At 39.0% G+C, this 25,210-nt stretch overlaps 1 protein-coding gene across 1 annotated transcript in view; it reads left to right on the top strand.

Annotated features, from left to right (window-relative positions):
* The window catches only part of LOC124796459 (PHD finger protein rhinoceros), a 242,748-nt gene that overhangs the window by 21,858 nt on the left and 195,680 nt on the right, over nt 1-25,210 (top strand). The window contains exon 5 of the mRNA XM_047260682.1: nt 20,969-21,174. Coding sequence (XP_047116638.1) covers nt 20,969-21,174 — 206 coding nt within the window. The remainder of the gene's footprint in view (nt 1-20,968; nt 21,175-25,210) is intronic.

Below are 25,210 nucleotides of genomic sequence, written 5' to 3'. Positions count from 1 at the left end.
ATTGAACCTCCTAACTGCACCTTACTGCCCCACCTTCTCTCCACCTCATCCCTGTACACTCCCAAAAGCTGCACTTTACCATCCCCCAACTCTACCCTGCTAACCCTATCCCTCCCTGCCCACCACCCAGTTGCCTCTCCCATAATGTGTGCTGCTTGCAGTCTGGTTTCAGCTGCCAGAGACTGTGGTCATGTGTGGTGAATTACGTTTGCATGAGTGTGTACATGTGCACGTTTGTGTGTGTATGGTATCTAGTTTTGATGAAGTCCTTGTTGGCCGAAATCTCACTTTCCGACAATCCTTTTGTTGTGCCTATCTGTGACTCAGCATCTCTGCTATATGCTGAGTAGCAACTGTCCTTTTCATATTGTTACATTGCATCCTGGATTTTCCAGTGTAAAATTATTGTTCGCTTTACATGGTCATCAGTTTAAGATATATATGTCACAATTTACTGTCTTCACCCAAAGTTTATGAGACAAGTCTGTACTCAGTAACATAGTGCGTGCACACTCAACAATAGGCCTGTTTTTCTCGGTTAATTCGGCCATTTTGCTGCATTGTGTGGGGACTTGTTTTTCCTTGTATTATTATACTTTGCTTGAATTAATCTTCAAATTGCTTATTTGTTAATTCAGTCCTATTGTCACTTTTTGGAACTCTGATTTTGTGTCCAGTTTGCCTTTTAATCAATCTCTGAATTTCCAAAAACCCATGAAAAGTATCATGTTTACTTTAAAGAAAATACACAAATCTGAAGTGCAGTCATCCTTAAATGTGCCACCGCAAGAGACTGTTTTCTCATTTATCCATTCAAATCTGGATGAATACATTCATAAGAACATTTTATCTTGATTCCAAATTTGAATGCAATGATTTTCTCTTCATTTTGGCATACTGACTTGGTTCACAATGAAGATCTTCATCTTTCTTCATTTTCAAACCAGAAACTAAATTCATATCATCCATGATCTTGAGACCTTTGAAATAGATTGTCCCAACTTATCATGCTGGAGGATTGTCGAATCAAGGAAACTGGAGTTGCCTGTAGTACATCTGGACATATAAACAACATTTGAAAACTCATATTGTGTATCTTAATTCCTGCTGCATCTGGGCCTGACTTGCAAACATCTGTTCTCTTGTTGTCAAAAATGACTTTCATTCCTCTTTTTTTTACTGCTCCCATTGAAAATAAATTTTCTTTTGCTTTGGAGTGTATAATGTGTTTGCCAAAGTGCAAGGTTGGCATTTTCCCTCAACTAATGACAATACTTTGACGGACCTAATGCCGTTTGCTTTATCAGTTGAGTTATCTCCAATTTGAACATTAGAGTCATCAGATTCAGTTGGCTTAAATATATTAAACCGATCTTTGTGTGACATTAAATGTGTCAATGCAGCACTTTCAGCTAACTAAATATTTGTGCAACCTGGAGCAGAAACAATGCTTGTTCTGCACTCAAAGCATGGTGCTCAGAATTATCAGTTTTCATTTTGCATTCTGCTAAAAATTTTCTATATTCAAATTTAAAATGTCACCTTTTGTGGCAGTAATAACATTCATCTCCTTTTCAATTGACAGATGATTTGTTATTGTTTGAATTAAACACACTTGTTGCATCCACATTAATTGTTGCAAAGACTTTTGACATTTCAGGTATTCTGGAAGTTTTGTCCCTCTTTTAGTAATATTACATTCAAATTATTGAATATTCGTTGATCTGCAGCATAAGAGACCCATATAGTCGAACACGTTCCAAATTTTACCTGCAGACTTCCCAAAATTTTAGCCATTTTGCCAACTTCTGTAAAAGGCTCACCAGTATCAGCTAATACTGGTACCAATGATTTGACTGATGTGTTGTTCAATTGTGTGTGTTGGCGATGTTCTGAAATCAGAAGATTTTTGCTTCAAAATCATTTTATTAACTGCAGATTGCTATTCGTGAATTGTCTGTAGTCTGGCCGACATTTCAATTGCATTTGCACACATCATATTTCATTGTAACTGATCAAATTCTGCTCCACTATATAGAAAGATTTTGCATTTAAGTCATCCTAAGCTATTTGACTCTCACCTGTTTCATTCAGCCTTGGTTTCATCTCCACCCTATCAAGAAATTTACTAGGGCAAAAAAATTATTTGCAGCTGAAAATTCATACTGTCAAATTTCCGAGTGCTGTAACTTTTATGTTTGTCCATCTTCGTGTAAGTTTGAATGTGAATCTGACATATAGTATTAGTCCAGGACAATAGTGAAGGTTTTCCACAAAAGAGAAGTGACGTACGATGGTTCGACAATTTTAACATCAAAACTCGAGCATCACGGTTCACTCAAATTAAACTCCAATTAAACGCAGTGAGTTTACAAAACAGGTTAAACAGACAGTCAAATTCCAAACATCTGCTTTTACCCATGATGTCCTGTGTGACGTCATGAGTTCATATTGTGAAGGATGTAAGCGACTTGTTTTTGAATGTTTTATGTGGTGGTCTTAGTAAGTAGTGTACTCTGTGAAGTTTGTGAACTGTGCTGTTTATACCAAATATTTCATGATGTACAGAGGTGTGCTTGGGGTGGAATTGAGAACACAGCTTAAATTATTTATAGAAAAAAGTAGTAGCAATTTTTAGTTTTTTCTTCTCACAAATATTCCACTGTTCTACAAGTATAAGATTAGGCATAAACTTAAGAGCGCGTTGTTGCAAGTGATATGATTTTGTTTCTTGCAATTATTTGGCTGTTTTGCGATAAGGCAAGTTTTCTGCGGGTTAGGTTAGGCAGGAACCTAAGGGTGCAGCTCAAATGTTTGTTAGTGAAACTAATAGTGATGTTATTTATAATTTTGATTTTTACAAATATTTGGCTGTTTCATGCTCCCCCAAAAGTGACATTGTGGGGACACTGAATATCTCACTCTTGTTTGTGGTGGATGTTTATTTTTGTAATCTGGTTTGTAGTAATGGTTCAGTTGAAAGGAATGAAATCTTTGGTATTTATTGGTTATTTATTTGTTTTCGGATTTTGATCTGTTATTTTCATTTGGGGAATTATTCCTATAAACTCCCCCCCCCCCCCCCCCCCCTTTCCAGTTTTCCAGTTTTTTCTGGAGAAATTATTGAGAGTTATTTTTTGATTAAGTTGTTTTGTGGGGGGGTGTCTGGTATCCTAGCGTTTGTTAACCTATATTTAGCTGATTGAAATATTTTACGTGTATTTTATGCCCCCCACCCTCGTCCGACCATAGTCTGATGTACTTGGCTGATCTGCTGTTTTCCCTAGTGCCTTCAGAAAAGTTTAGCTTGAAACCAGATTTCTGAATTAAGTCATGAAACTTTGTGGAATCATTGCCTTCAATTAAGACATTTAAGTTGAAGGCATTAGCGCTGATGTTTTTTGATGCATTTGTATGTTGCATGTCTACTGTGAACTGCAAAATAAAATTTAGATGGTTGATTTGCACTGAGGGTGGGGGGTAGTTAATTCGTTGCTGCAAAACAGTGAAAGTCAGTGGCTGTTGGTGTGGGTACACAGTGAAGGCATGCCCTTCCACCATGAATCCAAAGCATTGAACTGCTTCATAGGCTGTGAACAGTTCTGTGTAAAATGGTGGCAAAAAGTGCTGCTTCTTTATGATCTTCTTGGAGAAGAATCCCAAAGACTGCCAGTGTCTGTTTACGTTCGGTTGTACCGTGACACTGAGAGCACAGGAGCGGCATCTGAGAAAACTGCTAGTGGGGCATCAAGGATAGAATGTCCTAGGAGGATAGGTTGCTTGTGGCACGTCTAGCATGCATCGAATGCTGCCAGCATTCCATCAGTCCGAGAGGCTGATGTAGAACAACACAATTCGGGGCCAGTGAGGATGACACTTAGCGGCATCTGGGCTTCAGCAGTTCGGGAAAAAAAACGGTGTTAAAAAGTTTATCATCCCCAGGTAGTGACACACTTCATGCACCATTTTTGCGGCTGGATAAGTTGTAATTGCGGTGATATGCTTGGCTGACGGATACGTAGAGAAGCAGAAACATGAAATCCAAAGAATGTCACTTCATTATTACCAGTGACACATATAGCTTTATTTTGACACATATAGCTGTATTTATGAGGATTCTGTAATCATCAAACCTTTAGAAAACTACACGTAGGTGTCTTTCAAGTTCTTCTGAGATTGATGTCCAATACCCGCAAAACTGCATTGATAAATTACTGAAAAGTCTGTGTTGCATTCTGTAAGCTGTGTAAACATGTATGGGAATTCAAACAATCTAAAGGGCTTTTTTATGGATGTCTTTTGCTGCAACAGGTATTTGGTTGTAGGCTTTCACTAGGTCCGTCGTCGAGAAAACAGTGCACCACTCCAGTTGGTACAAAATATCCGATGTGACGCACAGGGTATTGGTCAGCAATTTTCTGGGCATTGAGTCCTCTGTAGTCGCTACAGCAGTGCCTGCCATCAGGTTTCTTCGGTACCAGGTGAATGGGAAGCTCCCAGTTGCTTTCTGATAGTCGTGCTGTGCCTGCGTGGATTATTGCATCAAATTCTGCTTTTGTGATGTGCAATTTATAGGGAGCCAGCCATGTGCGCCATGAGAAAACAGGAGGGCCAAGTGTGGTCCTGGTTGATGAGCTGTTACATGGTGAGGCACTGACAGCACTCCAGCAGGTCACTTAACAGGTTGCCCAGATATGCACTTTCCTGGCTGCTGGCTGCGTGACTGTGGCTACTCTCTGAGTTGTGCCTTGGTGGACCCTGAGCTTCCATCCACATCCATAGCTGCTCCTCGTGTCACATTAGCAGCATGGCTCTCTTGTCCACGTGCTTCTGCTGCTGATCACATAGTAGCTGCTGTTATTGCTGTTGTATCAGTTGTTGCTGGTGCCATAATTGTTGCTGCAGTAGTTCCATTAGTGCTTGTTGCTGTTGCAACTGTTTCAGTATACATCAGTGTCACCACTTTTTAGGTTCTTAATACACAGTACACTTCACTTTAAGATAATGGTGTTTTATTAGTGAGCGCAACAACAAGGTACACAGCTGATACGACTCATAGTCCGACACATTATTGCTATAGAACACATGACCGGTAACAGCATACACATCAACATTCGCGCCATGGCATGTTGAGGCATATTTTCAAGTGGAGAGCATGATCTTCTCAATGCTGATTGTTCATGACATTGCCAATGGATAGATGTGGAGTGATGTGCTAGCATTGGACCAACTGTCAGAAAAACAGCTCCTCTGAAGTCCAAGACGGGTGAAGTCATTACTGATGAAGGCTAACAAATGGAACGCTGGGTTGAACACTACCTTGAGTTGTATGCGCCAAGAATGAAGTTAGCAAGGATGCATGTGACGCCATCAAACAAATGCCAGTTATGGAAGAACTAGATGCAATGCCTACTATGGAAGAACTTAGTAGAGAAATATATTCTCTTGCTAACGGAAAGGCCCCAGGTGAAGATGGGATCCTTGCAGAGGTTATTAAGTATAACAAATCTGTTCTTCTCAAACATTTATATTCACTTATCACAACCAGCTGGGAAGAAGGTTATGTCCCGATGAGTATGCAGAATTCGAGGATAGTTACTCTATATAAACAGAAAGGGAACAGAAGTGACTGTAACAATTACCGAGGCATTTCATTACTAAGTGTAGCCGGGAAAGCTTATGCAAGAGTCATCCTAATGCAATTAAAAATCTTAGCTTCCAGAATCTCTGTGTGGCTTCAGGCCCGGCCAATCAACCGTAGATATGATCTTCTCCTTAAGACAGCTACAAGAGAAATGTCGTGAGCAGCAGAGGCCACTTTATATTGCTTTCATTGACCTTGTTAAAGCATTTGATTTAGTGAGCAGAAATGGGCTTTCCAAACTGTTGCAGAAGATTGGATGCCCACCTAAACTGCTACAGATACTTGTCTCTTTCCATGAGAAAACACAAGCAACAGTCTGCTTCAACGGTAAAACATCAGAAGCATTCCCCGTTAATAGTGGTGTGAAACAGGGTGTATGTTAGCTCCTACATTATTTGGGATTTTCTTTTCCCTTCTGCTTAGATTTGCCTTTGAAGACTGTGAGGAGGGAGTGTATCTACATACGAGGTCTTATGGAAATGTTTTTAACATTGCTCGCCTTAAGGCCAAGCCCAAAGTAAATACAGTTGTTATCCATGAGTTGTTATATGCGGACAATGCAGCTCTAGTAGCGAACACAGAAGTTGAGCTGCAGTGTATAATCAACACATTATCAAATGCCTGTGAAAAATTTGGTCTACTCATCAGCCTTCAAAAGACTAAGATCATGGCGCAGATCACTACCAACCTTCCATCCATCAGCATTGATGGCAATCCTCTCTAGGTAGTTGATGACTTTACCTACTTGGGGTCCACAATATGTAGCAACTTGTCCATGGACACTGAAATTACTAACAGAATCGCAAAGGCATCATCTTTCATGGCTAGATTGAAAAACAGAGTATGGAACAATGGACTGCTTACCACAAAAACTAAATTAAAAGTCTACAACGCTTGTGTTATAAGCACCCATCTCTATAGCTGTGAGACATGGACAACTCTTTCTAGACATGAATCTCGACTCAACAGTTTCCATCTCTGCTGTATCCGGAAGATCCTTCAGATCTCTTGGAGAGATAGAGTACCCAACACCGAAGTCTTTCATCGTGCAAGCACAACCAGCATCTTTGCACTCCTGAGTCATTGACGTCTAAGATGGTTGGGACATGTCAGGCGCATGGATCCTGAATGGATACCGAAACAACTGCTGTACGGAGAACTTCAGGAGCGTGTGAGGCCAGTGGGACGACCACATCTTCGTTTCAAGGATATCTGCAAGAGAGACCTGACCAAGACCAGAATCAGTCCAAGTCGCTGGGAAAGCATTGCAGATGACTGTGTCAAATGGTGAGTAACTGTGCGCAATGGTGTCAAGCTCTCAGAGGACGAACGCACACAGGAAGAAATCAGGAAGAGGACAAAGCGAAGAGACAGAGCGGCTTGTGTTCGAAGTCCCTCAAAGTTCACATGTCCAAACTGCAGTAGGGACTGCCACTCTCGAGTGGGACTTTTTAGCCACAGCAGACGCTGCAGACTCTGAACCAAGCATGGGACACCATCATCCCTCAAGGATGGACGGATGCCATTATATAGATGTGCTAGGTGAGGTTGCTACATAGTCAGAAGGATCTTCCTTATGTCAGCTTTGGATGTGTGATTAACTTTTATTTGACTTCAGTATTGCATCTTCGTGTGCTGTTAGGCTTTCTCTTCTGAATTATTTGCACCAATTTTCTTACCTATTTTTAAAAAGTAATTTTTTAAAAAGTATGTGCTACACATGAACGGTCTTTTACTATGCTTCCATTCTCTGTAACAGGAATAATGTTATCTTAAGGCTTCTTTCCTTGTCTCTCTTTTAACAATACTCAATATTGATTTAATTTTATTGTCTGATCTGTCAATTTCAGACATTTCCCTTAATATGCTACAGTACACTTATGGTACATGCTCCAGTACAGTGTTACTAATATGAAAGTACTCTGGATCATTACCTGTTCTGGCTGTTTTGTGCGTGTCCTTCTTTAATTGAGAAGACACCCTGATATCTGTATTAGTCCATGGTTTCTTTATTGACTTCCTTTTATTACATTCAGTTATCATTTTGGGGAAAATATTTTCATACATTGGTACATATTCATTAAAAATTATATTGGATTTAGAGCTGACATTAGGCTCATTGTAAATTCCACCCTAACCAGCATTTTAAGCCTCTTCAGCAGTTTTGTGATTACCAGCCTCATTGTTCTATTATAGTGTTTGTAAACTGTATATGGAACTAAGTTACATGATGTGACAAGCAGTGCATCATGATCCAACAATCTATTTATCACAGTAAAAGTGTGCAACTCCCTTAACTTTTGCTTGTTGTACGAATACATTATCTGCAACATACTACTATCCTGAGCAACTCTAATAGGAATAGTTATGACTGATACTAAGTTATAAGTGGCCAACAACAACCCTAGATGACTTTTTCTGTCAGACTCCTTAAAGAAATTTACATCAGAAACTCCACAAATAAATAATCACATCTTTCTGTCTGACAGACAGATTAGCCGTACTTTGAATGGAACTCGAGTCCTCTACATAGCTAGTCAGACATGTTGACTATTCCTCTGCTAGACAGACCAATTTACAGAATATGCAATATAAATATGACATATACACAGCAAAAATACAAAATAAATTTACATTTGGTGGCTTGTCACTCTTTCAAACAAATGTACACAGTCTTTTGCCTCATATGCACATATTTAAATCACAATCTTTGCATTAAAGCATCCATGAAAGTTTGTACCGCATTATTCCCTCAGAAAATATTCTAACAGTTTCGGTGTGAAAAGAGAAGTGGTGCAAAACTGTATTGTGAACTTCACACTACTCTTACTACAGTTGACTTACTTGAAACATTTAGCCTATCTTCTTCTCTGAATCTGCGGCTGCGTCAATCTCCACAACTTCTTCTCCGAAGAACTAATGCTGGTTAGAGGAACTAACAAATACTCTCTCTCTCAATAGAAATAACTTGGTAACCTCATACATTCAGTTAAGTTCAGGTATATTTTCATCTCCACAAGTTTCACGTAAACATACAAGTTCTTGCAAGTCAACTAGATGATACCCGTTAGATACTATTAAATATAATTACACTGTGCTGGGTTTCATAACTAGACCGTGGATTTTAGGTAAAAACCTATTTTGTTACTGAGTTCCTATTTGAATAAAAATTTTTACTTATGCGTTTCATGACTATTTACACTTAATAGCGTTAATTCTATAGGACCTAAAAAAGCCTATTTCAACGTTATTGCCTATTTTTGCCTATTTCGGCTTTAATATCTTAAAAAGTGCCTATTTCATCATATAAGACAGTGGCTCCAAGTTTTTCCACCCTGTACGATAGATGGAAAAAAATATTTTCTGCCCAGCGTGCAGCAAGGTGGCTAGTTGATATGCGCTCATGCTTCGTATTTGCCTAACACTTCGGTCTTTTTTTATTTTTTATATCACTATCCCTGTTAATACCAAATACACTTTATAGGTGTTTTATTATTCATATGTAAAAAATAGATCACGGATCTTTAGGTTAAAACCTATTTTTTTTTTACTAAGCTCCAATTTGTCTATAAGTTGGTACTTATGCGTTTCATGACTAACTGAACTCAATACCATTAGTTCTATAGGACGTTGACGCCTAATTTTTGCCTATTTCGGCATCAAAATCCTAAAAAGTACCTATTTCGTTAATCTGACTTAGAATTCTTGTGTTTTCAAAGATTAGAAAAAGGAAGTAAACTTAGAGCTTGACGTCTCGTCGAAGGCGAAGGTCGTTAGAGACTGTTTACAATTCCTTTGCTTGCCTCACTACCAACAGCACTCGGCACTCCATCCAAGTACGCGCCAAGCGTGACAGTGCTTAACTTCGGTGAGCGAATGGGAAGCAGTCAAAGATTTGAGCTACGCATTAGAATCGAACGTGGGAGTACGAAATGTTATATTTGAAAATATTTCATTTGTAGGATTCTGGCCAGCTGTGTATTTTCGCAAAGAAATGGTTTCATAGGCCTTAAGCTGAGCACGGATTAAAAAATCACAATGTTAATCGTAGACGCCCTCTATAGCTAAATTACTGCCCTTTGCGCAATTTCTCGCTGCTCTGTCTACAGGCAGTTCTATCAAACTCCTCTGTTTCGTGAAAGGTATTATACGTGAATTTTCCGGTTCGAAAAATAATTTGCCAGTAGTGAGATGTTTTCATCTGAAGCACTGGTAAATTCCATTCGCTAGTTCAGAAGGGGCGGCCATCTGTCAGGTGTCATATGTCCAGCAACGACTACGATACTTCCCCTACCGCTCCCACGCACCGCAGTAAAATGGAAAAAAAAAAGCAGGTCATCATTCACTTTTTCCCAGCGAAAACAAATCAGTACATTGTGTAGCGACCGACGTGTCAAGTGTTACTGACGTTCTAAGTGCAAAATAAATTCTAGTTTCTGTGTGAGAATACTACGCCATGCCGAAAACAGCTAGTTCAAAGTCTACTCATATAAGGCAGTGGCTGCAAGATTTTCCGCATTATACAACAGATGGGAAAATTATTTTCTGCCAAGCATGCAACAAGGAGGTTAGTTGATGTTTTTCTTAGACTTTTTATTTTCCTGTCACTTTTTTTATCGCTATCCTTTAGTAATACGAAATACGCTTTATATGCGATTCTAAACTGCATTTCCTTTTTCTCTCGTATTAGATTTCGAGTGTTAAGAAATCTCACTTAACTCAGCATGCAGATGGAATCGCACACAAAGCTAATGTTGAACGAAAGTCAAAATTGAAGCAAACTCTTTTAACCAATAAATCTGGTGAATCCTCCGAAAAAAACAAGTTCTGCAGTGATTTGTGTCATGCGCTTGTGGCAGCAAACATCCCCTTTCGGAAACTAGAAAACCCTATTTTCAGAGGTTGAGAAGTACTGCCATCAGTCTATTCCTGCAGAGTCAACTTTACGTAAGAATTATGTGGATTCAGCTTACAATGCTGCATTGCACAGACTCCGAGAAGATGTTAGAGAATCTTGTATATGGATTTCTGTGGATGAAACTACTGACAGTCTTGGCCGTTACATTGCAAACCTGATTATCGGCAAGCTAGATCCAGATGCTCCATCCAGGGCTCATTTGAGTTTCTCAAAACAGCTTGCAAAAACTAACCAACAAACAATAGCACAGTTTGTGAAAAATGGGCTTAAGATGCTACACCTAAACGGAGTGGATGAGAATAAGGTGCTTCTGGCCGTCACTGATGCTGCTACATATATGATAGCAGCATTTCAATTATTAAAAGTATTCTACCCATTGATGCTGCACGTAACTTGTGTAGTGCATGGGATCAACCGCACAGCAGAGCAAGTAAGGCTATAATTTCCTAAAGTAAATAAAGTAATATCTATGGTGAAGAAAACTTTTGTTAAGGCACCATCAAGAATACAGGCATTCAAAGAACAGCCGCCAGAGCCTGTTGTCACCCGCTGGGGCACGTGGCTGATAGCAGCAGAATACTATAGTACGCATCTCTCAGCTGTCCAGAAGGTGGTTGAAAATATACCGGAGGATGCTGCATCCGTAACTGCAGCAATGGAGTTACTCAAAGATTCTTCTTTAAAACGGGACTTATCTTACATTAGGGCCCACTGCACATTTATGGCAAGAATAATTTCACAATTAGAAGGCTCAGGGAGACCCATCTAAGACAATATTTCTTTGATTGAAGAAGTCAAAATGAAAATTAATGAAGCGCCAGGTGAAGTAGGGGAAAAAGCACGGGCAAAAATGCAAACGGTTTTGCGGAAGAACACTGGCCTGAAGGAGTTGTGTGCAGCTGCCGACATACTTAGTGGAAAATCCAGCACTCCTGACTGCAGCATTCCTGTCCAACATGTGCCGAAAATGAAGTACGCCCCCGTCACGTCTGTTGATGTAGAACATTCTTTTTCAGCGTATAAATTGATTCTGACTGCCAAGCGCCACAGTTTTTCACTAGAAAACCTAGGAAAGATTCTGGTTATTTATTGTGAAGCCAACTATGGTCAGAATATGTGAAACTACGAATGTATTAATTAAACCATTGCCACATCTTTTTTACGGAGATCTTTATCTTGCAGGAACTCAAAAATATTTGGAGTTATGTTCAACATTAATGTTGTAGATTGCTGTGTCTGTAACTGTGTAAATATTCCTTCTCCTTGTTTTAATGACTAATAAGATGTTTGTACTGTCAACACTGCGTATTTTAATTTATTTTTATTTTCTCTGCATCATTTTTATTAGAGCCTATTTTAGGTTTTATATAGCCTAAATGAACTACTGAAGGAGTCTATTTTAGGTGCCTAAAACACACTTTTTTACGACCTAAAAATCCGTGGTCTATTCATAACCACCTGAAATTAAAAAACAGGTCTTGCTTCTCACAAGTCTAACACCAAGATTAAGAAAAAGTCTCTAGAGAAAACATGTTTCAATTGTTCATAACAATTACAATCATTACACCATCAAAGAATAACACGTGCTTGCTCCTTGTACGTCACATACAGCTTCTATGGCGGCAAACACTTGTCGGTGTCACTCGTCTGATGCAGCTCCTGTCCTCCCAGGACCAACATCCATCCCACACACACAGACATGTGTTGCACAGTAAATAGGATCTCTCTCACACTTATCTTTAAAATATTGCATGTTCGAGATGGCAGAAGGTCGAGTGGTTCCAGAATTTGTGTGTAAATCCTCCCCCACCCCCCCCCCCCCCCCCCCCCCCTCTCTCTCTCTCTCTCTCTCTCTCTCTCTCTCTCTCTCTCTCTCTCTCTCAGTCTCTGTGTGTTTGTGTGTGTGTGTGTGTGTGTGTGTGTGTGAGAGAGAGAGAGAGCACACTCATGTAGACGTGGGGGGGGGGGGGGGGCAAGGATATGATCTGCATATTCTTGGGAGTTGTGTTTAGTGCATAATGATGTGTAATAGTGCGCTGAGAGAGGGAGCTAAAACAAAGGATGAGGAAGACTACAGAGAGGAGAGAGTGAGTGTAGAAAGAGTGAATTGAGGTCATAGATCGAGTGGATTGAGGCCGGAAGGATTTTGGGATCAAAAGATGTTTTGTAAGGACAATATCCATCTACATAATTCAGATGATCTGATAACCAGATGTTACAGTTTGTGAGGCAAACATTGGATTTTAATGTGGTGTCTTCAGCAGTGTGTTCTGCAGCAATTGGTGGTCATATCCTTATAAAAGTATGTGCAAAAGTTACGAAGTTACAGCAGAGCTTATGTATGATATGATTGTTTTCAAAGGTGTCTCTGCCTCTGAAATTATATGTATGAGACACACGTGCCATAGCATCTTGCAAGAGATGTTAATGCAGTAAGATGTACAAGATCATATATGAATAAAATTGCTATAGTTATATCTGTAGGGTGAACAAGAAGAACAGTCCTACGAAGTTTATGAGCTCCTCCCAGGTGCACATACTTCCATGAGGCCTTGCATTGTGATGGACAAGGAGAAGTTAGTTTGCGTCTTTGTGGCGTCGAACATGCCGAAGTCCTTTCTTCAGTTTCCTGAAGGTAACATGATTCACTTGAGAGTTGATCATGAAGGAGGACAACAAACAGAATAACTCCTTCAGAGTCCCAGAAGACTGTCACCGTTGCTTCACCAGGGATGTGGTTTTGAACTTTTTCTTTGGAGCAGAGGTGGTGTGTTGCCACCCTGTGGATTGCTATTTTGTTTCCAGTTCGAAGTGATGAACCCATGTTTCAGCATATATGACGATGTTTGTCAAAGAATGGTCACTATCAACCTCGTAACACGTAAGCAATTCCAGCAGATGGTCCTTTATTCTCTTCATGGCCTTCTGTTTGGTGGCGAGGAATAGAGCAGGCACATGTCCTTGACTACCCCAACTGGTGGATGGGTGTGTCAGCACATACAGTTGAGCAGAGGTGTCTGATTGTGATCAGTCGATCTCCTCGAATGAGTGTGTCCTCATGGTGCAACATTGCAGGAATCACAGCTATGTGCGGCCAGTCGGCACATGGGACATCACACGGCCTTACGTGACCTTGCTGCATTGATGACAGACGCCTTGCCCAAAGACTCACAAGCTTTTATTCTCTGCCAGGTCTCCGTAGTTCATATCAGTATCTACAGTGTTCTGGTTTGTGCCGAATGAAACTCAAATTACAACCCACTGCATGGAACGCACCTCGATTACAGATGCCATTTTGAAGAGTGCAGCTAGCACTGCCATTTATAGGAACTTCATAAAACTGCAGGGACTGAAGTGGGAATATTCCAAGGTGTCCCACAACAAATTCTGTGTTTTTTCGACTGAAATTGTTTGAGGGGGGGGGGGGGGGGGATTTATTGCATTACGTATTGAATGCTGCTTGCATATAATTTTAAACATAAATTGTATACACAATTATGTGCTGTTTCGTTTTCTTCCTTGCAATCATTTTTAACAGGAAAGTTTTATTTATGGCAGTGGGCTTATGATTAGGATACTACTGTGGAATCTGAATCATCCCAAACTTTGTAATCCTGCCCGTTTGTAGATTAAAACTATGCTAAATGCTGTCATTGAAGCTACAATCCTCACAGATCCAGCAGCTGGAGAGGTCTCTTGTACTCCTTATACTCATGCTGGCAACCGATTTACCCATTTATTTAGCGACTTCAAATTCCAATCAAGGTTTCATTGACTGTAACAATAAACAACACTGAATGTCAGCTGGAGACATGTAGGGTGAGGAGGTGATCTACAGAGAGTTGGGGGGGGGGGGGGGGGAGGAGAAGTTAGACGTAGAGAGGGGTGAGGAGAAGTCAGACGTAGAGAGGGAGGGAATGAGATCAGGACGTATATCCAATTCCCATATACGTTTTGACTAAACTTCCCAATGCCCCTTCAGAACTCTTTGGTATTCCTGCATACATTCCCCTTTCTGGGGCTCATGTCCAAGAAAAATGTGTCCTGCACATTTGCCTGCTACTGCCTATTCCAGTTATATCACCAATAAGGCACAACTCACTAAAGGGATTGTACCTGAAGTAAATTGTTTAGTACCATAGGCAGCAAGACCCTGTGGGCTAGGTTCAAGCACCCTAACAGGAGACGATCTTTTTGCTTATGCATTAGGCTTCCCTTGTGTATACCTTGTTTTTTAAGTTGAATTTTTAGTGTAGGTACCATCCCATCATGGCAAGATCCATAGCTTCGCACTGCTTCACATGTAACCATCTAGTTGTGGCTTAACTTGGAACTGTTACATCATCTGGAAACGCTGACATTTTGAAAGGTGCTCCTATATAATCTTTAATATGAGTTTTCTCCATCACTCTGAAAATTGTCAGATCGAATGAAAAGAGAGGTACACAGGAAGTAACTTATGCTAGTTTCTGTGGAGATTGTAACATCATGCATTAAAATATTCTGGTATGCTTTGTAACATGAATATGAGTTAATTTTGGTACATTTTGGTGTACTTCTGGAAAATAACAAAACAATTATGACTGTATGTATTCTATTATTTAGTCCCTTCCTCCATGTATCGCCATTTTGGATCATTGCTGATGCATCCTGTCCTCTTCTCATCTACTGTGGCTCAAGCTGTGCTGATCTGATCTTTCAATTATTACTGTTTTAGCTTGTCCTCTGTTTCTTCTATTATTATTCCTCTTCTCATTTTGTCATTGCTATCAGTTTCCTCATGTATACTGTCTCCCTTCTCTTTCCTGTATCTTGTTGAGGTGTCTTCATTCCCTTACATGTTAGCAGCAATTGATAAATGGTCCTATTGGTGTATACATGCCTTATTATTTGTTACTGGCCTAAAGATAAAGTGTGTGCATGCAAACCACATAGGTTGTGGGATCAAATCCCGGTTGTGCTTCGGTCTTTTCATTCTTTGCCTCTCAGCATTTTGAGGAGTTCCCGGAAACAAGTAGTATGAATTCCACATTAAATTGTATGTCCCCTTTCCCCAGTTGGATAACTGGGCAGGTTAGGGACACTCAAGTCACCCGTAGGGCATCCAGTTGAGAGACTTGCACCAGACCCATTGAGCCACACAAAATTATCATCATTTTTCTTCTTTTCGATTTGAGCATCATGACCTTGTTAATTGATATCAGCTTAATTTCTTCTGGTCTTTCTCCCTCGTGCAGTATTCTTTCACTCTCATACTTTGCAACCTTCTCTGCAGTTCTGTCCATGTTGAGTTTGATGTGGGACTAGTTCTGTCCTCGAAACTGTGAAAGAGTGAATTTTTTATTTAAAAATCACCCTGTTGTGCATCTCTGGTTCCTGTATTCCCATTTCTTCTAGATCTCTTTGTAGTTCTTGGACCCATTATACTTCGGTTCTGTTGTTCACCAGAAACTGTATTATTTGCTGTGTCAGTGTCTCTTGGTCCATTCTAAGGATGTGTCCGTAGAACATGCTCTTTCTTTTCCGGATAATGTCTGAGACTCTCTCTATCTTGGTATACAGTTCTTGGTTCACTCATCTTCTAAACTGACCATCTTCTGTTCTTTGAGGACCCAATATTCTTCTGAGAATCTTTCGTTCCACCAGTTCTAGACTCTTTAAGTACCCCTATTCTTACTAGATTAAGATTTTCTGTTGTGTATAAGGCTTCAGGGCAGATCACTGTTTGGTAATGTCTCAATTTTGCATCGATAGAAGTATTATTCTTATTTTAATGTTGTTGGTTTTTTTGTATGCTAAATTTATTTTGTTTATTCATGCTCCCATTGCTTCCTTTTCAGTTTCCATCCATTCTCCCAGGTATTAAATCTCTCCACCTGCGTATTTTCCCTCCTCCTGTTGTCATCCATCTAGGAGCTCCCTTGGTTTTGTCATTCTACAAATGCTAGACAATCTACAGGTATTCCTATTATTATTATTATTATTAGCGAATGTCCCCATGGGAGAACGATAAGCAGGTGATTAACATTTCTTAATGTTCTTCTTATTTTCCCAGTATTTCTTCATTGCCTCCCCAAAGGCCTTCTTCCTTTCTTCGGTCCACTTTGGTCGGAAAGGTTTAGATTCCGTCTCTGGAGTAAACTTCCACTTGTCGATTTTTCTTCTGAATGTATCCCGGTCTGATGTGTTTGTTATGTCAATTTTTGCCTTTTTCAAATCCTTCTTAACTTCAGTTACCCAGGGTATTGTTGCCTTAAGTGATGTCATATAGTCCAATAGACGTTTAGTTAACCTGTTTCCAGGTAATCTGTCTATATGTCCATAAAACTTCATCCGCCTCTTCCTGATATCTGCCTCGATGTTTGATATTTTTTCGGTTGTCTCGGTAGTCTGCAGCCTGTATCCATCTTGTGTGTATCGTGGTCCTAGGATTTTTCTAATAATTTTTCTCTCTACTTTCTTAATTTCGTGTAAATCTAATTTTCTATTCAGGGAGAGTGTTTCACTTGCATATGTGACTGTTGGTTTGATGACTGTGTTGTAGTGTCTGATTTTAGTGCCTTTTGATAGACATTTCTTGTTATATATATTTTGAATAAGTCCGAATACTTTCTTGATTTTCTGTAATCGGTTTTTTTGTGCTATTTTCTCAAGTCCTGTTGGTTCAATAACTTCACCGAGATACTTAAAGTGCTTGACTCTAGTTATTTCACCATACTTTGTTTTTAGTTTCGAAATATCTAATTTTGAGCAGATGAATTCTGTCTTCTCAAAGGAGATTTGCAGGCCAACCTTCTCAGCACATTCTTTAAGTGTCTCAATTTGTTTTACTGCTGTTTCTTCACTGTCAGTTATAATTGCCAAGTCATCTGCAAACGCTAAATAAGGGATGTTCAATTTTCCTTTACCTCTTCCTAGTTCAATTGGCTTCCAAAAGCTTTGTTTCCTTAGTGTTACTTCCCACTCTTTCATAACTTTGTCCAAAACTATATTGAATAATAGTGGTGAGATCCCATCTCCTTGTCTTACTCCTGTTTTAATTGAGAATGGTTCCGAAATTTCCCCTCTGAATTTAATTTTTGATTTGGTTTCTGTTAGTGTTTGTTCAATTAGTTTTCGGGTTTTAGTGTCTAGGCCTCGTTCTTCGAGAATGTGACATAGAGACTGTCTGTCTATGGAATCGTATGCCTTTTTGAAATCAACGAATGTGCAGATTATTGGTTTTGACCTGATTGCTTTAATCTTTAAAATAGTTTTAAGGTTGAATATCTGTTCCGGGCATGATCTATTAGGACGAAAGCCTGCTTGGTAGTCTGAAATTGTATGTTCTCGTTGTTCTTGTGCCCTCTTTAGGAGACATGCAGATAGAATTTTGTAGGTAACTGGTAAAAGTGAAATGCCTCTGTAGTTGTTTACGTCTGATCTCTCTCCCTTTTTGTGCAATGGGTGAATTAGTGCACACTTCCACTCCTCTGGGATATTTTCTGTCTGCCAAATTTCTTGGATGATGCTAGTGATCTCTTTTAACGAATTTGGACCAAGGTTTTTCAGTAGTTCAGCTACAATTCCATCTTCTCCCGATGATTTATTATTTTTGAGTTTTCTAATGTGACTATAAATTTCTTCTTGAGATGGTGGTAGTGAAGTCTCATTCGTGTGTTCTGGTTGTAATCTGGGGAATCTTGTACTTGGTTGTGGGCAATTTAGGAGTTGTGAGAAATATTTAGCTAGTTCTTGGCAATTTTCTTTGTTAGTTAGTGCCAATTTTCCATTCTGTTTCCGGAAGCAGAGATTTTGTGGAGTGTATCCTTTGATTTGATTTGCGAATATTTTATAAAAATCTTGAGTGTTGTGGTTCTTAAAGTTTTCTTCAATTGTGTTTAGCTGTTCATTAAGGTATTTTCTTTTAGTTTGTCTAAGTATTTTAGCTGTTTGTTTTCTCACTTTGAAAAATGTTTGTTGTGTGGTTTCTGATTTGTCACAATTGTAATTTAAAAAGGCTTGTTGTCTCTCTTCTAATGCGTTATCACAATTCGAATTCCACCATGGATGCTTGGATATTTTCTTTAACGGAATCAAATCTCTTGCTTTCTGTATAATTTTCGTTCGGAAATCTTTCCAGTTGTTTGTTGGTTGTTTATCCCATGCTTCTGTAATTTCTGATTCCTTGATATTTTTCAAGTCAAATTTGGGAATTAGTGGTGATTTCCTTTGGCGTTTCCTTTTTGGAGTGAATTTAATTTTAACTCTGGTAAGGTAGTGGTCAGAATCTATATTTGCCCCTCTGCGGACTTGAACGTCGTGTATTTCTTTCTGGAAGTCATAGGAGATCGCAACATGGTCTATTTGAAATTCACCAAGCTGAAGGTTTGGTGATCTCCATGTTTTTTGTTTCTTGGGGTCTTTTCGAAGTGATGTTGTCACGATTTTTAGGTTGTTTTGCTGACATAACTCGATGAGTCTCATGCCGTTCTTGTTTGTGAATTTGTGTGCAGGGTAATTACCGACTGTTTTTTTATATTTCCTCTCTTTGCCAATTTGCGCGTTGAAATCCCCTAGAAGAATTTTTACATCCTCCTCTGGAATTTTGGACATTTCAGTTTCGAGTTTTTCCCAAAATTTTTCTGTCTTCTCCGGTTCTTTTTTGTTGGCAATGTTGGTAGGTGCATGAACATTAATAAATGTATATATTTTGTTGGTGTGCTTGATTCGCATGGTCATTAGTCTGTTACTGATTTGATTCATGTCTATAACAGAGTCAAGGGTGTCCTTATTTACAATAAAAGCCATGCCAAATATTGCAGCTCCTTTGCCAATTTTCTTGTCTGTTTTACTTTTAAAGATACGGTAATTGTTGTAGTCTATTGTTTCTGAATCAGTGAATCTGGTCTCTTGGAGAGCAAGGATTTGAATTTTCTGTTTGTTGAGTTCTGTTGTAAGATTATGAAGTTTGCCTGTCTGAATTAGTGTCTGAATGTTAAAAGTGCCAATAAATGTATGGGACTTTCGTGGACGTTTACTAGAGAACTCCGACTTTCTCTGTCGTACGAGCCCAAGCTCCCCAGAACCCGATAGCTTGGTTGTCGCCACAGGGCGAGTGGATTGGCCACCTGGGGTAATATTAATTTTACTTGTACGAATCATACTGCTTGTAATTAAGTTCCAGCTAATGCTGGGTAGTTAGAACCAGGGATTGTTAGTTCCTGGAGCTTGGTGTTCAGCCGCACCTCACATGGTGAACAGACGCTGGCCAGAGTACCGGTGGTTGCCACACAGACGTGTCTGGGCTTTTCAATATGCTTTATCTTGTTGATAATGCTTGCCTCTTCCGCCAGTTCCGCCGTACCGATGATCTTCATCTCCGTCTTCACTACCGTTGAGGTCTTCGCCGTATCCCTGGCAAGGGACCCTCACAAGGTACTATCACCCGGGCCAGGTGAACCAAGGTTTTTTTACGAGGTGTTACTCCTCCCCCTCCTCCTTTTACAACCGGGCTTGGGACCGGCTTAGGCGGAGTTATTCCTATTATTATTATTATTATTATTATTATTATTATTATTATTATTATTATCATCATTATCATAATAATTGTTTTTTCATACACTATACATAACCAACTGATATTTAGTGTCTGCCACTTGCAGCAGAAAGAAGTTAAAATACAGTTTGCCTGAAAAATTGAAGAGATACTATGGTACATAATGAGAAAACTGACTGTAGGCCTGTATTACGGTGTCAAAGAATTTTGACTGCCGTGTTGAACAAGTTAGGCGCGCGCTCAAAAGTTTTATAAAAAAAGGTATTCTTAATCACGCATGTGTTAAGAAAATACCAAATGCAGTCAGGGTGTTTTATTCTGAGATAAATTGTATGGTATCCAATGACTGCTGTGATTCTTGACAAGGAAGCTCTTGTATATGTATGTATACTATTCCATTTTCCAAGAATACACTACGCCAGGAGGTCTAACAAGCTTCCTCTTCAATTATCCAACTACAAGTCACTTTTTTTCACTAATGTGTGTGATATGGTGTGTCGTGGGTAACTTTGACCTTCAAGATTTTTTTATTTTTTTATCCAAAGTTCTTGAGCCAAAAAAAACAAGTCTAAAAGTAGAATAATACCAGATATGATAGCTTTGAAAACAAATTGCCCAGAAAAACATTGTTTTCAACTCTCTTTCTGAAAATGACTGGAATACATTGCGGCTCGAAACAGTGGTCATCCTATCATTTCTGTTAGTCCTATGTTACTGGAAGTGGCAGCAATAGTTTGAACTGAATTGTGAAAGTGGTCCAGAATGCAGTGACTGTATAAACATTTTGGTTAAGTCATCAATTTGTAAATTAGATAATACTCAGGCTCTTCATTAAATAATAACTTAATTATGTTTTTTTATGTTTCAGTTGTTCCGAAAAGACTTGATCAGTGCAATGAAGCTGCCTGACTCGGAACCATTATCTCCTGATGAATACTGGGTAATAACAGATCAGTGGAAGCAAGAATGGGAGAGAGGTGTACAAGTACCTGTGAACCCAGACTCCCTACCTGAACCTACAGTCTCCATCAACCGCTGTGCTCCTGTTGTTAAATCACATCATGACTTTAAACTGTGAGTTTCCATTGAAATAAAAATTACAACTTTATATTTTGAGCATTAATTGTTTTTTCATATGACTCCTTCAATGAGCATCTTTAGTTTTGTGATTGTTGAATCCTATTGTCCCTAAAATGCAGCTTTATAGGAGCAGCGCTTAGAGTATTTTTATAGTTGCAAAAAAATTATTAGCAGTAAAACATCACTTTTATGGGGAGGTAATTTATGTAATTCTACTTTGATGTCCTTCATATTCTTTCTTTGTGCTTTTCTCCATGTTAACAAGTGGGAAAAACACTGCTACTGGTCCTGTTAAACTCTGAAAATTAATTTAAATAATTTCTGTAGAATCTTAAGGCATAATTCAAATAGCTTAATAAATTGAAAGTTTCACCTTTTCCCTTTTTCAGTGTTCTTGTTAACAGTGCCCCAGTGGAGTTGTCATTGGTATTTATGATTTCATGCTGTTCTACGTTTATCCGCTGCAAACCACAATGAGCTGCATGGCAGAGGGTACCTCCCATTGTACTAGTTATTAGAGTTTCTTCATGTTCCATTCACATGTGAAGCACAGAAAGAATGATTCTGTGAATGCTTCTGCGCGTGCAATAATTATTCTAATCTTATCCTCGTGACCCTATGTGAGCGATATGTAGGGGGCTGTAGTATATACCCAGAGTAATAATTTAAAACCAGTTATTGAAACTTTGTTAGTAGACTTTCCCAGGATAGTTTACATCTGTCTTCAAGAGTCTTCCAGTTCAGTTCCTTCAGTATCTCTGTGACAGTCTCCCGCAGGGTAAACAAACTTGTGACCATTCATGCTGTCCCTCTCTGTGTATGTTCAACATCCCCTGTTAGCCCTATCTACTAAAGATCCCACACTCTTATGTAGTATTCTAGAACTTCTCATATGAGTGATTTGTAAGCAATCTCCTTTGTAGATTGATTGCACTTCCCCAGTATTCTACGAATAAACCAAAGTTTAACAACTGATTTACCCACAACCGAACCTATGTGATTATTCCATTTTATATCAGTACGAAGTGTTACACACAGATGTTTGTATGAGTTCGCTGATCCCAACAATGACTCATTGATATTATGATCATAGAATGCTATGTTTTTTTCATTTTGTGAAGTGCAATATTTTACATATTTGAACATTTAGAGCAAGTTGCCAATCTGTGCATCATGTTGAAATCTTATCAAGGTCTGACTGAATATATATGCATTTTCTTTCGGATAGTACGTCATTATATGTAACTGCATCATCTGCAAAAAGCCTGATTTTACTATTAATCTTGTCTACGAGGTCATTGAGACTAGAACTGTGGCTGGGCCACTCGTGACCCACTTTTTTGTTCTTTCGTTTGTCACTATTTTGCATTATTGCCTAAAGTGCTGCATTTTGTGATGTTTTATTAACTAAGATAATTAGCGATTATACATAATTTTACGTTATGTGGGGATACCTTAAAAGAGAAATACGAAGATTCACCTAGAACTGCAGACATGTCAGTTCTGACCCCTCTGCTGCATCCGCTATAACAATCGAATTTTTTGTGTAGCTTCACGCTTATTGTTAGATTATGTTTGAACAATAATCACAAAACTCCCTTTTATTTCATTGCCTGATGACATTGCAGTTTTCCAGAAAAGGAGGAGAGGGAGAGCAGTTTGAAACATTTCTGACCGTGTACCCAACTATTGCGCAGCCAGTGCTTTTTTTCATGAAACGTGGTTTTAGTAGTGCATTCTAACTGTGTAAATAGTGCATGCAGCATACAAATTTATTATGGCCAAACATCTGCGAACAGAAAAGGACATTATAAATGTGCTAAATGAGATTTGGGATTGTGAATCTGAGGGCGAGCCAGTGGTGTCTTCATCTGAGGAAGATGTATTTCCAGATTTGTTATGAGAAGATGATGTTACTCCTCAGGATGTTCTGCTGGTTATTGATGAGGAAAGTATGCATGTTTATGTGTTTGTTTTTATAATAATTATTGTTTATGTATGTGCTGTGTAGACCCAGGTTCCATTTGCAATACTTATGTTTATACATTGTTGCTTTCTTGAGTTTTTACAAGTCTTACATTACATTTATGATGGTGTGTTTTTAGTTCTAATATTCCATAATCTATTGAAAACAACTACATGTTGTAATACTAATTACTAGTATTACAGGAACAGCTGCCAAGAAGGTTACGTTAGCTCGTGGCAGTGGGTGTTGTGAGCAACGAAATGATGAAGGTTGTGGACTGTTTCAGTTCCCTTCAGGTGGAGATATTGTATCACCAGATGGATCAGCCTGGAAAGTGGGAGTCATATTTGTCAGTTTAGCTGGCGGATATGGGCAACAGAAATTTTTCAAAGACCATGCAGGACATCTCCACATGCAAATTGAAATGTGAAAGAGATCTGCTACAGTGCTTGTCATCTTATGATAATAGACAAAATTTTGAAACACATTGTAAAATGTACTGAAACCAAAGCACGTCAAGTATTGGATTTAGATGTTGAGACTATAAACGTTGAAGAACTGGAAGTTTGTGTAGCTATATTATACGTTCATGGTGCTGTAGGAGCAAAGAGCTTAGAACTAAACACATTGTGGTCAATGAAGTGGGGAAATAATTTTGTGAAGTGAACAATGGCTTGTGAGATTCAGAGAGATAATATGTTATCTCAGATGTGATGTCAGATCCACATGATCAGAACAACTGAAAGAAGACACCTTTGCTGTAGTATCAGATATCTGTTACGAGTTCATTGTGAACACACAGTATAGCTACTTAGAAAGCTGCATATAACAATCGATGAACAGCTTTTTCCTTCAAAGTGCTGTTGCAGAGTCACAGAGTTCATGACCTCAGGACCTGACAAATACAGGCAAAAGTATTGGAAGGCATTAGATAAAAACTCCAAATATATTGTGAATGCTGTCCACTATCTAGCAAAGGATGACACTAGACCGAATGATGAGCATCTTGGCGAGTTTGTTGTGAAAAAATTGATGCAACCTGGTCTCAATAAAGGAAGAAATGTCACTTGACAATTTGTTCACCTCCTTGGCTCTCTGAAACCTTGAAAGCAAATGCTACATGTCTAATGGGCACCATAAATCGATCTCGTAGGGAAATTCTGATGTGTATTAAGAAGGCAAAAGAAGTGTTATACGACACAGTATTGTTGAAGAAGTGTGATACCAAACTGACAGTTCACCAGTGGAAGAGCAACAAAAATGTCATGATTCTCAGCACTATGCATCCTTATGTTAAAATTGAAGATGGTTTGAAAAAGAAGCCAGATTCAGTTACATTTTATAACTGCTCTAAATATGGAGCGGTATGGTCAACCAAATAGCTCGCAAATCATCTGTCAAAGCACCATAGAGACGTTGGCCTCCTCACACATTTTACAACTTGTTGGATATGGTATGGATAAATGCCTAGGTATTGTAAAATGCGCTAAGGGAGAAAAAGTTGAAATGCAGAGACATCATACTTCAGCTGTAGGAGGAGCTTGCTGTGAAGTAAGCAGCTACGTGAAAGACTAGTACCTCCATCACATCCGAAGACATTCCTGAGAGACAAGGAAAGTGAACAGGTTGCCTTATAAAGCCTAACAGTGAAGGAAACAAACCATTTGTGAATTGTCATATGTGGAAGAAAAAGCTGTGTGCAATGAAATTAATGTACATCAAATGACTATTATTTGTGTAATTCTTCACGCTCTCCCGGCTATCTAATGACCCCTTGGGTTGTCAGGTATTCTGCCAGATATCAGCATCGTACTTGTACATACGATGCTGATATCCAGCAGAACACCCAACAACCCAAGATGTCACTATTATTTGCGCTCGTTATGTGGTGGTAGCCAGTGAAGGCCCCCAGTAAATGTGTGTAAGTTTTTTAAAATAATAAATGATAAATTGTGAAAATCTACTTTATTTTTGTTGATTTCATAACAAAGTTTCCAGCACTTCAAAGCATAGATTCATCACTAGTAACAATAACCCACTGATGCAGGATAATAAAAGGGGGAG

This window comes from Schistocerca piceifrons, chromosome 4, assembly GCF_021461385.2.
Source record: "Schistocerca piceifrons isolate TAMUIC-IGC-003096 chromosome 4, iqSchPice1.1, whole genome shotgun sequence".
NCBI classification, from domain to species: Eukaryota; Metazoa; Arthropoda; class Insecta; order Orthoptera; family Acrididae; genus Schistocerca; species Schistocerca piceifrons.
Note: the sequence above shows the minus strand (reverse complement) of the source record. Positions and strands in the feature narration are given on the sequence as shown.